The sequence below is a fragment of the Pygoscelis adeliae genome, unplaced genomic scaffold (genome assembly GCF_000699105.1).
Source record: "Pygoscelis adeliae isolate BGI_AS28 unplaced genomic scaffold, ASM69910v1 Scaffold1, whole genome shotgun sequence".
NCBI lineage: Eukaryota > Metazoa > Chordata > Aves > Sphenisciformes > Spheniscidae > Pygoscelis > Pygoscelis adeliae.
Genome location: NW_008824051.1, coordinates 4,024,936 through 4,040,397, shown reverse-complemented (window position 1 = coordinate 4,040,397; position 15,462 = coordinate 4,024,936). Strand labels below are relative to the sequence as shown.

At 43.8% G+C, this 15,462-nt stretch overlaps 1 protein-coding gene across 1 annotated transcript; it reads left to right on the top strand.

The window, feature by feature from the left end:
• The first annotated feature begins 2,044 nt into the window (after positions 1 to 2,044).
• LOC103925047 lies at positions 2,045 to 14,997 on the top strand. The gene is given in 3 exon segments (XM_009333691.1): positions 2,045 to 2,756; positions 13,848 to 14,198; positions 14,201 to 14,997. Coding segments are annotated over 3 exon segments (1,860 nt in total).
• The last annotated feature ends 465 nt before the right edge of the window (positions 14,998 to 15,462 follow it).

Sequence of the window (15,462 nt, the reverse complement as noted above, 5' to 3'; positions counted from 1 at the left end):
GAGCCTCGAGGTTCTATTGTTTATGGGATGAATTATTTGACAACCTGGCAAGGTAGAGATCTAGTTGGCCAACTTGGCAACAGAACCTACTTTTAAGGTGTCCTGAAGTGAACTGCCTTCATTATAATACTAAAAAACACACCCACAGGTCAAGAAGACCCTTGCCCAGGTGAAGACCCTTCCCCCGCGCAAGCGTAGTAACAGAAGAGAATGACATAACCGATATTATAATTATATGTAAATCACTAACCAATCATTGTAACTGGGAGTGTACTACCTTATAATTTTTGTGTATAAATGTAACGGTGATCTAGCCATAGGTGTGCTTGATTTGTGGAAATTCCACCTTGCACCCGGCGCCGTAATAAAGAATGCCTGCTTTCTAAAACTCCAAAATTGAGTCTTAGAGAGTTCTTCATCTGCCCATTTACGGTAACACTGACGCACGGAGCTATGAGCCCTGGACCTGTGGCCTCTTCTCCATTTGCTGGCATCTGGACCTGGGACAGAGAATGAAATTCTGTCCACCCAGGTGGACACATAGAAATGATATCATAAGCTAGGATACACTGTGGTGAGCAGGCACAGGGCTGTCAGGCAGAAATACTGACTGGCCACTGATGACATGAGGCTCACCCTTTCTACTCACCCTCCTCTCCATTTTCCACCCCGTGTCCCTCCCCTCCCCTCTGCTGTCCCCACCTTCGACCCTTCCCCTAACCATGTGTTAATGACTTGTGCGTGGTCTCACAGGCCACCCCCACCTCTCCATAATCCTCATAGAATAGAATCGAATCGTTTAGGTTGGAAAAGACCTTTAAGATCATCGAGTGCAACTGTAAACCCAACACTGCCAAGTCCACCGCTAAACCATGTCCCTAAGTGCCACATCTACACGTCTTTTAAATACCTCCAGGGAAGGTGACTCAACCACTTCCCTGGGCAGCCTGTTGCAATGCTTGACAACCCTTTCAGTGAAGAAATTTTTCCTAATATCCAATCTAAACCTCCCCTGGCGCGACTTGAGGCTGTTTCCTGACCCTCCTCAAGGCTGCGCCTGTAGGTTCTTAACAGCTCATCAGCTAATAATGGCTGAACAGTTTTGGTGTTTGTTAGTGTTGTGGATTATCCCCTGTAGTCACCTCAGCCCCACACACTTGCTCGCCCCCCCCTCCCCAGTGGGATGGGGGAGAAAACAGGAAGGGCAGAAGTTGCGAGGTTGTAGCCCTATGTTTGGGTTGATACCTAGAGTGTCGGTCTTCATTGTACTAGCCTGATTACCTTGTATAAACAATGCATGCCTCACAAAGACTAGGCCCTTGAAGAAGAACTAAAAGACTGATAAAAGGGGAACATCCTGCCCTAGAAGGCATCGGCGGCTAGATGCTTGCCAAAGAAACAAGAAGTCAGCAAAAAACTGCGGTAACTAGGGGAAAGCTAAAGGCGGCAGGGGGAGATCGCGACCACCGACTCAATTCAAGACTGGAAAGACTTGCCCCCCCACACCTGCAAGGAGCCTGCATGCTAATTTACTCGGCAAGCGAGGCTAATTTGAACATAACTAGCCAATGAGCATGAACTTAGGCGGGTCTTTGCTAATCCTGTAACAAGATAAATACGCTGTAGTTCTTTTGTGTGGGGTGCTAGCTTTGTGGAATTACCACCTAGCACCCATGAGATAAATAAATATCTCGGCTCTGTGTGTAAGGCTGGCTTATTGCACACTGGGTACCGGACCCCCTTGTGGGACAACAGCCCAAGAGCCCTTTGAGTTCTCCTCCACGGCAGCGGGCATCTCGATCCAGTATGTCGGGATCGCCCCTTGAGTAGGGACGCCTCTCAAGGTTACTCCTCGAGGTTGAGAGGTTCCTTGCCACAACAGATCCTCAGTAAGTGACTAATGGCATGCTAAACTTCCGCTACAGTGATGTTAATACAAGAAGCCCGGAAATTAACTTTGGGAAGGACAATAACAGTATATGTACCTCATATGGTAATCACTGTTTTAGAGCAAAAGGGGGGCCATTGGTTATCCCCTAGCAGAATGATGAAGTATCAAGTGATTTTGACAGAACAGGATGATGTCATTCTGAAAACTACTAACTTGATTAACCCTGCAGTCTTTTTAAACTCTGTACAGGAAGAAGGACAAATAGAACATGACTGTTTGGTGACTATTGAACATGTTTATTCCAGTCGAGAGGACTTAAAAGATAATCCTTTGGAAGATCCTGATTGGGAGTTATACACAGACGGTAGTAGTTTTGTGAAAGATGGGATCCGATACGCAGGATATGCGGTGACTACTGAGAATTCTGTTGTAGAAGCAAATGCTTTACCCTGCACAACTTCAGCCCAAAAGGCAGAACTGATAGCTTTGATGAGAGCACTAGAGTTAAGCGAAGGGAAGAAAGTGAACATTTGGACTGATTCAAAGTACGCTTTTAGTGTGGTACATATTCATGGAGTTCTATGGAAAGAAAGAGGATTATTATCCTCACAGGGGACAAATATTAAATACAAAGAAGAAATTTTAAAATTAATACAAGCAGTCCAAAAACCGATTAAGGTGGCAATCATGCACTGTAAAGCACATCAATTGGGAAACACTAAAGAAATTATAGGAAATAAATTGGCAGATAGGACAGCAAGAAAAATTGCAAAAAGAGACGCCTTTCAAATGACATTGATCCCTATTAGAACCATTACTCTGCCAAGGGAGAAACCTAAATATTCAGAGGAAGACGAGAAATTAGGTAAGTTATTAGATGCAAAAAAGAATCTGGCAGGATAGTGGATAACATCGCAAGGCCAAGTAGTAGTCCCACCAATAATGATGAAAGAAATAATACAAACCAAACATAAAGAGTGTCATTGGGGAGCAGAAGCATTGGTGACATCTTTAAAGAAACAAATAGTATCGGTAAAAATGTTAGAAATGGCTAAAATGGTAACGGCAAAATGTGAAATATGTTTGAGAAATAACCCAGTGATAAAAAGAAGGGTTCAAATGGGAACATTAAAATCTGGAGTGGTACCAGGAGATTATTGGCAAATTGATTTTTCGGAATTACCTCGCCAAAAAGGTTATCGATACATTTTGGTAGGGGTTGATACTTTTACAGGATGGCCTGAAGCTTTTCCCTGCCGGACCAATCAAGCAAAGGAAGTAATTAAGTGGCTATTACAAGAAATTATCCCGAGATTTGGAGTACCGATCGGGATGTCTTCAGATAGAGGTCCACATTTTGTTGCAGAGGTGGTACAGGGTGTTTGTAAAATGTTGGGAATAACTTGGAATTTACATACACCTTGGAGACCACAATCTAGTGGTAAAGTAGAAAGAATGAATCAAACATTAAAAAGACAAATCAGTAAAATTTGTCAAGAAACCAATCTAAAATGGCCTCAGGCACTCCCATTGGCTCTGTTGCGAATTCGGGTACAGCCTAAGAATGGGACCTCAATTAGTCCGTATGAGCTATTATACGGAAAACCATATGAGTCCCCGGAACCAAATTTGAATGCTCACATTAAAGGAGAACAAGATCTATATAAATATCTACTTTCCCTAGGAAAAACTTTGACTGCACTTCGGAGTACAGTTGTATGGAACAGACCCCTGTCCTTGGAAAATCCAGTACATGATTTCCAACCGGGAGACTATGTTTACGTGAAAACATGGACTTCTGAACCACTTCAGGAACGTTGGAAAGGGCCATTTCAAGTACTGTTGATTACCTTCACTGCCATCAAGATAGCTGAATCAGAAGCGTGGATACACTACACCAGGGTGAAGAAAGCTCCACCATCCTGGAAAATCATCAATAGGGATAATAAGACTTCAAAACTGACTCTGAAATATGTTTAATATTGTACATTCTTTTCAGAAATGGGAATGGATATTGATATGGATACTGATTTGGATCTTAGTGGGAGTCAATTTTCTAGAAGGGACAGAATCAATTGGAAACATGATGAAATATGAGAACTCATGGAGATTAAGGGGAAATTCTACTCAAATTCCTGATCTAGATCCTGAGAAGATGATGGGAGAGTCAGAAAGAGGATGGAAAAGAAAGGAAATTAAATTTAGATACAAGAGACAAATAGAAACACATCAATTAATACAACTCCCAAAGAAAACACAAGAAGAAAATTTAGTGCTAGGATTGATTAAAGAATTTGCCAATTTGCAAAACGTATCACAAATTACTGCCTGTTTACCAATTCCTAGAGCAGTAGGGGAATCAATCCCATGGGGAATTTTAACTATGAATCTAACAAAAGTAAAGAAAAATGAAACAACACATTGTGAATCAAAACCAGTGGTAGAATGGAAGGAACAGATTAAGACCATTCGGAGACAATGGAAATTTATGGGTTATCAAGCCGACTGTGAAAAATTACTGAACTCTGTTTTTACTAGACCACAGTCATCTTTCTTTTCTTTTAGTACATCAGATATGGGGTATTGTTCCTATGATGAACAAACCAAGAAAAATGTGAGTCAAATGATAATGGAATGGAAATGCAATAAGACAAGTCAGACACAGAAGAATGAGGCAAATTGGGACTCTGTTTGGACTATGGCCATCTTATCTCAATATCAGTACATGGCTAAGGCGTCCTGGTGTTTTACGTGGGATGGAATGATCCATGCAGTTTGGCCAAACGTAAATGATAAGGGTAGCACAACACGAGAAAAAGAAAATACAGTGTCTTGGTGGAAATGTGAAAGGTTATATAATTGTAATACCATTGATATGGCAATTCAGGATATTCCTCCTTTAGCTGCTGCCCTAAAATATGGATGTTTATGTAGAGGTCTTAAAAATGATCTCCAATTAACCGAGGATTACATGCCTAAGAGAGGGACAATATTCAGTTATAAAAGATCTGTAATTCGAAGCCCAGGACACCTAGTGTGGGTGATGAGTGATGGAACTTGGACGACTCATTTGTCTGTAGATGATAAGGTAAGGCAAATAACATTGGGTATGCCAACTCTATGTCCAATTTGGAAAAATGCTCCTTTTAAAGGGGCACTGGAAAACTTAAAGCTGGAACGAGTAAAGAGATCAGAAATAGATGAAGAATGGAATGAACCTGAGTCGGGAGTGAAAGTTGGTTGGGCTTTGGAGTCTTTATTGACTCCATTAGGAGTATATAGAAATAGAGAGTGGATATACCAATTGACGGGGCAAGTGGAGAAAATAGCGAATGCAACTAGAAAAGGATTTAAGGATTTGAATGTACAATTGCAGGCAACATCAAGGATGGCCTTACAAAATAGGATGGCTTTGGATATGCTCTTGTTAAAAGAGCATGGAGTTTGTGGATACTTGAAAGATAGAATTGATCATTGTTGCATAAACATTCCGAATGTAACTCAAGATGTGGAACATGACCTCGATTTATTAAAGAAAGCAGAAGAAGATACTCGAGAGCTTCAACAAGACATGCAGGAAACATGGATAGATAAAATCTTCAAAGGACTAGGATGGAATTTGAGTTCATAGGTAAAATCATTGATTCACACAGTACTAATTATTTCAATAATCGTTTTAATAGTCAGTCTGATTTATTACTATTTGAAAAGACAGATAAATAGTAAAACCGCATTCAACCGAATGATCATCCAAGCAGTGACTAGACAACAGGATGAATTAGATACAGTTTCAGAAACTCCCACTAAGATCACTGAGATGTAATAATTGTAACAGCACTAAAATAAATATTAAAATGAAAGTATTGAAATGATTTTCAAAACTTTCAAAGGGGGGAAATGTTGAAGATGATCTTAAGTTTTACTGAATCTTTAGGTTATGAAATAATCAACTATAAGAACATTTTGATTTTAATAAGTTAGCCCTTATGGTAGCGTTATGTATAGGTTGCTGTGTTACTTCTTATTTGAGGCTGTGTTGCTTGAAGTCCCTATTCTCTATTCTCTGGACTCTCTCAACCATAACCAGAGCCTCGAGGTTCTATTGTTTATGGGATGAATTATTTGACAACCTGGCAAGGTAGAGATCTAGTTGGCCAACTTGGCAACAGAACCTACTTTTAAGGTGTCCTGAAGTGAACTGCCTTCATTATAATACTAAAAAACACACCCACAGGTCAAGAAGACCCTTGCCCAGGTGAAGACCCTTCCCCCGCGCAAGCGTAGTAACAGAAGAGAATGACATAACCGATATTATAATTATATGTAAATCACTAACCAATCATTGTAACTGGGAGTGTACTACCTTATAATTTTTGTGTATAAATGTAACGGTGATCTAGCCATAGGTGTGCTTGATTTGTGGAAATTCCACCTTGCACCCGGCGCCACAATAAAGAATGCCTGCTTTCTAAAACTCCAAAAACTGAGTCTTAGAGAGTTCTTCATCTGCCGATTTATGGTAATACTGCTGCAGACAGACAGACACTTGTGCCTTCTGGAAAGGCCAATGAAATAACAGCCTGACCTGCAAAATGCCAGATACTTATCGTCAGCCCCTTCCTCTGTCTTTTGCCTATGGAAACAGGAGGAAGCTTTGACTACTGCAAGTAGAAAGCTGGCTCTGGCTGCCACTGCAACCCTCGTACTGCAGTACCAAGCCTTATGTCAAAATTTGCTGTGTTAATCTGAGACTAGAGCCAGTACTGCAGCCCTGTGCCTCCCTGGGAACTCCCCTTAAGTGTGTTTTTGTGAATCCTGGGAATATTAATTGGTTATTATTAACAACACAATATAGTTCATGGGAAGGCACAGACTGCCACATGTCAGGAAGCTGAAATGGATTTTATCGAGGACTACATTCAACAGTAAGAGTTTGCCAGATGGGAACAGATCACACTCACCTACTGAGTATCTTGTCCACCTCCATGATGTTTCAGGGGAAGGTCTGAGATTGTGAGCTGAAAGAAGCTATAGTAATGCAAAGCGCTATCATGAACTAGGTAAGACAGATGAATAGTCAAGTTCTGCTCAGAATGGGGGCAAACAAATGTTAACAGGATGCCCCAAGGTTAAATCCCTTTCCGACCCTGCCTCAGGGTCACTTTGTACTGTGAAGTGTGAAGATTTTAATCTGTGTTAAAAATGGTAAACACTGCTTTTATCCAGGGGAATATCTGATCCTTTCTGGTAATCTACTAAACCATTTGCTGCCTGTGCAAATCATGAAAGGAACATCTGAATACAGCTAATTGCTAAAAATAGCCCCATTTTCAGCAGCAGAAGAGCTGGCAGTCCTTTCAAGTCATGTTAAAAATACTGCTTTAGTATGACTTCAGCAGAGAGCTGCCACCTGTGCGAGCTGGGAGAGTGAGTGGGACTGCCTTGTCCCTGGACAGGATTTCCTCCAACACGTGACATGACTTGTGGGTCCCACAGCTCAGAAGTAGGTAAACTACAAGGTCTAAAAACGTGACTGCAGTAGCAACAGAGTACCTTTTGCTTGCGGTTTCTTCTTTGCAGCTCTGCATATTTTGAGTCCAATTTAAGGACATATCTCTGACTATTAGGTCAAAGTGAACAAAATGTCACTTCTTATTAGGTAGGAACCTTCTGGTTCCTTTGGTGTGCAAGCCTGGTGGTCTGAAGCCACAAAAATGACATGCTGATTGCTGTTGATATCTGCTAATGAAGAAGAGCAGCAAGTCACATATGCTGGAAAAGTCCAGCCAGCCGGTGATCTCTCCGAGCTGGGTGTTCTCCACTGGTGAGGGAAAATGACTGCGACGTACCAATGACTGCAATTTTACTGTGTGACGGCTTGGGACATTTTGGTTATAATACAGTTTAATAAATGTGTGGAAGGTCTTTGGATTTTAGAGGGTAGCCTGCTACAAATCCAATTTTCTAAACAATGTCTCAATTTCTAATCTAAAATCAAAAGATCGCTGTATTTTTGGGTAGAAATGTTTGAAATGTTAGGAGGACATGATTTTCACTCAACATTGGCAAGAAGCTTTTCAAAACAGCTGTTTTCTGCTACTCAGGATGATGGAACTCATGCAAAAAGTGCAAGTGCTGTGCTTTTAAATCCAAAGCTGTGATGTAGCTGTGTTTCAGTACTGAATGCTGTTTCTGAAGTTACTCTTAAGTCAAACATTTCGTGTTAGCCCAGCTGTACTTTGAATGTATGGATCTGGAAAGTGGAGGAAGAATGCATAGCTCACAGAATATTTAAGACAGTTGTGCTGGTTTTGGCTGGAATAGGACTGGAGACATAAGAGGTGTGAATGTGTCCACACAATACACCCACTGCATGACAGTGTAGATACACTGATAGCCCTAAAGGAACAGCACTACAATCACTTTATGCGTGACGGCCAAATAGCCTTTTACTAACCTACAACTATATCTCAATATTTTTTTATTTCTCTTTGAATCAGCAAATGCTGGGATGCAAATACAAGCTTTTGCTGTGCTCTGAAGAGCAGCAAATTGGGCCCAGCGGCACAGGTGACCCAGGTGCCAGCACTGTCCCCCGAGAGTGGGTCCTGCAAGCCCAACCCAAGGAGCTGTCGGTGGAAGCACGTCTGTTAACCTTGGCTGCTTGGATGTGCCAGCCAGAGAGACACGCTAATCAAAATGTACCAGACCCAGAGGCTATACTCTGTCCTGTTTAACTACATCTAATTTTGTTTTGCTGCCTTTCAGAAGTACAGGATAGCGGCGAGCAAGGCAGCAAGGTGTAACCAACTCTGGATTCCCCCTGTGAAGCAAGGGCTGGAAGTTGTTTCCTCCAGCTTGTGCTAGTTCCCAAAAAGTGGAAAGTGCTTAGTGGGACCTAGCAAAGAGCAGCTCAATGGCCCAAAGGAACAGTGTGGACTTCACAATTGAACTATACATCTTTCTTTTTTTTATCTTTTTTTTTTTTCCATTCTACCTTTTTCCTTTTATCCCTTAATCTGATGTTTTCTTGCCTTCACTGCTTCTGCCAGGTGTATCTGTAAATTGGATATCATCGCAATCCAACATCTAACTAGAGAATAAAGCTTTAGGGGAAAAGAAAGAAAGAATTTACAAAACATGTATGCTACATTAACCGAGAAAGAAATTGCTCATGTTCTATCCAGTGCAAATTCCAGCTCAGCACTCATATTTTATGGGACAAAAAAAGCAATTTGAAGAGATGCTGTCTTATAAGTAAAAACCAGACCCAAGTTTCTGTAGGGGATGGAGGGAAAGGAAGAAAAAAGACTGCTGTTCATGAACCTAAAGCCAGAAATAAACCAGACTCACTAAAGCTCATACTGGATGTGATGATATGACACACTTGCTACGTAGTCACACACTGAAATTGTGTGTCAGAGCTTTTGGATAAAAGGATGTGCTCACAGTGCTGTGACTGTGGCCAGCTGACACGTAGCTGCTCCTGCGGCCCTCCCAGAGATCTCGCCATGAGGACCACATGCAGTGCATGCCTTGCATGCAGCACTGGGAGGAGGAATGGCTCTGACGAAGCAGGAAGCCTTGCTGGAGAGGAATTTCTGCTACAAAGCAGGCTGAATTTGTAGAGACATCGTGTTTCTAACAGTGATGGGCTAACCTTAATAGGGCAGATGAATAGCATGTATTTCAAAGTAAGAAACCCTAACAAATCAAGAAGGAAGTTAGAAAGCTAACAAGTGAGTTTGCTGAGCAGTAGCAGAAGGGGTTTGGGAGCCATGGACCAATGACTCCCATCTGGCCCTGCACTAAGGCTGAGCTCAAGTGTCATAGGCACATCTCTCTCCCACACCATGAAGATAAGCCTGGCCTAGCAGCAGCGTCTGCTCATTTTAAGGGTTCTTGAAATATTTCCATTCCTTGTGTTGCTCCCAGCAAATCCAAGATACTCTTATCTGGTAAACTTTCTCACATTAGTTGAAATGACATATTGATCACCAGAGTTAAACCTAATGATACTTGTTGCTGCTAGCTGAATACAACAGCTACCCAACCTGGGCGCTGCAGGAACACAAACAACCCCTGCTCTTGCCTCAAGAACTACTTCTCCAGATTTAATATACAGAAATACAGAGAGCTAAATATTAAAGCTCAAGAGATTAATTCACTGATGTTACACTGAAACTGTACAGCAGGCAAAAATTAATTCTGCCTTCCCTGTCCTGACTTGTTGCACAGTGACTGCACACACTCTCTCCCTCCCCTACTGCCCCTTGCATGCTCCCGCAGGATAACAGCCTCTCCTTATCTGGTCATATCCCAGCCACGTGGCACTGGTGCCGGTAATTTAACACTCCCATTGCTGCTACATAGATACAAAACTTTTTATAAAGGTGTTTGGGCTGACCAACTCCCTTAGACCCCTTGAGCCAAGATTACAGAAACATCTATGGCGTTTTGGGGCTGAATAAAACTCTCCGCAGTTCAACTTGGGGCTGTGGTCCCCTGTGCTTCACAAGGCTGCTGACGGAGCCCAAGAGCGGTGTCCCAGCATTGTCATGTGTTTTAAGGGACAGACAGATCAGCTTTCTCAATCACCTAAAATAACAGACATGCATCATGCACATACACATTAAGCATCACTCAGTGTTTCCCCTAAGCTGGGACCTGTTTTGTCCATATTGCCTAATTCCTTCTCCCTAAAGATACCCACCCTTTACAAGCCCATCCCATGTGCTGCAGGCTACCAGGCCCCAGTGCAATCTGGCAATAAGTGCAGCACCAGCAGAGCTCTGATCCTGCCACCCTTTAAGACTCCAGCACTGCTTCTCTCTGCGCACCTAGGAGAGCTGCCTGAGGGTCAGGGTTTTTTTTTTGCTTGCTGAACAGCATACTGCACCCTTGCAAGGGAGTTTCATTAGTTAATTGAAAGAAATTTGATGATTACAGAAGATTCCATTAATAAATTAATATGTTCCATGAAGGGATCTCAAAACGTATCTATCAACATAAACTTCATTTCACATCAGCTAAGTGGGCAAGGCAAAAATCAGTAGGATCTCTTCTGCAGAGAGGAAAACCAAAGCCAAGAGCCCACTGCACGCCAGCAGCAGAAGTCAGGACCCCTCAACTCTCAGCCCCTTGCTCCAACTTCTGGCTGAGCTTTCTTCTGGTGACAAATCAATTGCATATGCGCTATATGAGAGGACAATGTTATATAAGTACAAAGTAGTAGGATTATGGGTGTGGGGGAGAAAGATCTCCTGGGGAGAGGGGACATTTTGCATCAATCACTCCCTCCCCCACAGCCACCCACCCACTGCAGGGATTTTTCAAAGCATTAAAGATGATATAGTTTGGTACATTTTAATCAGTTTCTTACCCCATAGAATTATGGTAGAAATATTGCTTAAAAAAAGTAGACACGCAGCAATTAGGGGCTGTGTAACCTGCAAAGGAGCTACACATATGTGACAGCATGTGCACTTCAGACACCACAGAAGAGACCATAGCTGCCGCCTGATGCCTCATTTCACCCTACTGGACAATAACTGCGTCAAGTACTAGGACTGCAATTAAAAAGTGACAGCAATTTGAGTGCAAAGTAGAGCAGAGAAGCCTGGGAAAGGGCTGCGGCAATAGGAGATGAGATACTGAGATACACATTTTGCCAGGGGAAGTAAGGAAAACCAAATTCTGTTCAAGAAGGAAGAAAGTGTGTTAAAAGTGGGCTAGAAGAATGATGCTCTAATCCTAGCTTGGCACTCTAGAAAAATCCTTGGTGCTAGAAGTCAAAGTTGTGAGCCAGATCTTCCTCAAAAGAACAGTGAAGATCTCTGTCCCTGTCCTCATTTTCCTCTCAAACCTTCAAGTATTTGTTTTCCCGTCCTGGCTCACAGACATGGAGAGAAGGGAAGGTGCTGAGGCAGCTCTCTGGGCCAGAAGCATCAGAGGAGGAAGGGAACAGCACCCTGGGACTACTGTCATCATGGTGGCTACGGCCAAGTCTGGCACAAAGTGGTGGCCTTTGGGCTACTGCTCATCTCTGCTTATGTTAGGGTTGTGCCTGAAGGCCTCATCCCTAGAGGGGAGAACACCAATAGTGTAGAAGAGGGCAAACAGATGCCGAAATGAGAGAGGGAAGTCTGGTCTGCTGCATGCTGTAGTAATCCCTTCTGGGCCATAAATCTATCATCTCTAATTTTAACAAACTGCCTGAATCTGACAGTCATGAAATATAATGTCATCTAGACTAGATGTTGAACCACAAAAATGTGTTTTGTCTCTCTTGTTCATTGAACAACCATAAGAATAAAAGAAATACCCTAACGGGCATCCAGACCCTCCATCCTGTCTCAGATCACCTAAGCGTGGCCACTTTCTGCTGCCTACTCCCTGCTTAGTCCACCAGGATGCACAGCTGTTGCTTAGGGATGCTTCTGCAGGTTATAAATCTGCAGAAGCTCACTCCCTGCTGTCTAGAGAGGTACACATTATTACCCTATGAAACCCATCCCCTACAAGCTTCATCAAGTGCACCTTAGCTCTAGTATTGTGCGATTTGGTGAATAACAGCTCTGTGTTCATTTTACCCCTGCCTCCACGCTGGCCTACCAGGAATGTTGGTATGGTGCCCAGGGAGGGCTTGTACAAGTTGGAGGACACACTCCCTAAACAGCAGCTGGAGTCAATGATGCAGGGCCAGGTAAGTGTTGTGAACAGGGATGGCTGTGGGCAGGGCAAGCCAAGCGCTTGTAAGGTGTTCCAGGACCCACCATGGAAAAGACTGCTGGGGAAAGATGCTTTGGAGGACACATGCTTGGTGTAAGGTCCTCCATGTGGATTCGTTCCCTTTAAGACATTCAACTGAGGTATTTATGGTGAAGACTAATATCACTAGGCTCCTCATCTTGTCAGTAGAAAGGCTCAGCCTATCCTTGAGAGCCATTTTGTCCATGTGAGATAACCTCAGGGTGTCTCCAATTCTGCTTGCTCACCTGAGCTGCTGTAGCATGGCTGCTTTATGCCTATATCCTCTGTGGGAAGTGCTGTGGGTGAGAAAGGACCCACCCAGCAAGAGACCAAGCTCCCAGCACCCCATCCCCTGCGCCAAATACACTGTGAGGGGAGGAAGCAGACTCAGTGTGAGAGACTGAACTGTAAAACATTTGTCTCAAAGATTGCTTGTCTAAGCGAAAAATCCTCTGGCTGCTTAATCTCTGCTGCTTAACCTCTGGTGCGATTGCCCACCGCCAAAACATCGAGAGACTTGGACCCTCGGGACACCGCAGATCCATGGTGGTGACTATCCTTGCAACTCTGTCCCGAATGCTTGCTTGACCTCTGTCTTTTTATTCTATTCTATCTTGTTGCTAATAATGTCTTTTTTTTTACTTGATAATAAAAGCTGCCTTGGGTATGCAGCATTTGACCTCATTTGTGTCTTAATCTTGCTCTCGGGATCATACCAAAACCTCTCCTGACATTGGATCGGGACATTAATTGGCGTCACGGAGAGGATCCCTTGAGATGAGAGTGCTGCATTGTTTCCCAAACATGTGAGACCTCTCAGGAAAGCAAGGGGTGCAGGTTTGTGTTTGAAATTTATGTGCTGCTTTCCTGAGACAACCACTTTCCCGCTTTATATAAGATGAATGATACTAGAAGTGCCCCTTTGGGGAGAGAAATTTTGTTTGAATTCTTGGAAAAACATAAAGCACGACCCTCTGTGCCCAGGGTAGACTGGGCTTGGGAAAATTGGTATAATTTGCAGAGTGCGGTTGATCGAACGAGCGCTTTGCAAAAGGATGCGAGAGTAAGATCAGGAAGGGGAAAATCGATTGTTTGTGCTGTTCTCGGCGCCAGTTTGGCCGCTGCTGTAGAGGCTAGGGAACGCTGTCACGTTGCGGAACCCCAAATGGTCGAATCCCTCCAAAAGCTTGTTCGGTCCCTGCAGGGGCAAGTGGCGGAATTAAAAAACAGCTTGAAGAAGAGAGAGACCAGGTGAAACATCTGCAGACTGCTCTTAAGGAGCAACTCCTTGCGGGCAATGCCCACAAGGAAATATCCCCAAGATCAGAAACTGGTTACCCGTCTGACGACTTACAGGCAGTGAGAGATGTTTATGATGATGATCAGGATCAGTTCCCCCAAGTCACAACTAAGGAGGTCCCCTATACCGCCACCGAGTTGGCAAAGTTAAAAAAGGATTTTGGCCGAACTCCTAGGGAGTTGAAGACAGAGTATGTGTGGAGAATATCGTTTCCTGGAGGGGATCAGATTTTGTTGAGTGAAAAGGAGGCGGAGGGGTCTGGGGACTGGGAATATTTTTAACTACTGGAAATCATCGCGCCCCTTGGTCTTTAACCCAGCGGGCAGCCTATTGGGCGGGGGGCTTGAGCCCCTTGGAGAGGGGGGATTCCCTCGCAATTATGGGGACTGTTGATCAATTGGTGGAAAGTGTGCAGAAGGCAGCTTGTTTGCAGATGATGTATGATCGAAAGTTGGAGCCTAGGCAGGAGTCCCCGATGATGATGTCGGTAGACCCCAAACGAATGACTCCCCTTATAAGGGGACTCCCCGATTCCCTGAAGCTGATTGGTATACAATTACAGGGGAAAATACAGGCAATACTTCAAGGCGAGGGAGTTGCGGCTGCTTTAGAAGGACTTACACCTGATCGGCACCGTTGGCCCCCGGATAGGAAAACGTGGACTGGGGGGGAGGTAGCCCAAGAATTGATTAATTATGGGCACAAGTACGGCCCTATCAACCTTCCAGCCACTAAAACAGACTCTAGGGGCCTGAGGCGAGCTGAAGTAAAAATGGTTCCGCACCCTGGGGGTGATAGAAGAACATCTCTTGCTAAAACACCTGGAGGGAGGGACATCCCAAATAAGCGTAATAGCTTGTGGACAAAGGGATGGCAAAAGGGGATCCCACGTGACTTAATGGACGGGTTGCCAACAGACAAGTTAGAAAAACTGGTGTCTGGATGGCCCAATAAGCCGACAGACGAAGAGGTGCGTTCCAAAAATATCACCCCTTGTGCGCCCTCTTTAATTGACTTGTTAGAGACAGTCCCCCGAAACTCAGTGGGAAACTAGATTCTTCGCCCTCCGATGGTGGGGGGGAGGGATGAAGGTTGGATATATATTAATTAGACAGCTCACTGAAAACGGCCGGGGTGATTTACTAATTACCGGTGTTGTGGGGCCGAAACAAGTCCCGATCACATTTTTGGTAGATACTGGGGCTCAGATTTCAGCTATTAAAATGAAAGATGCCACTAACTGTGGGGTTAAATTTTCTAAACAGAGGCTGTTTGTAGCAGATGCATTTGGCAACGTTCAGCCACAGGCGTTAGCAATGGTCAGCCTATGATTGCCAGGAGAGGATATTGCCACCACGGTAGCAATGGTTGTGGGAGAATTTCCGCTCAGCCTCCTGGGACTTGATGTTCTGAAAGGGAGGACTTGGATGGATAATCAAGGGAGACAGTGGTCGTTTGGTTCTCCAACAATAGATATCCGGCTGCTACAAACTGCGCCACCACTTCCCCCTTCAAAGCT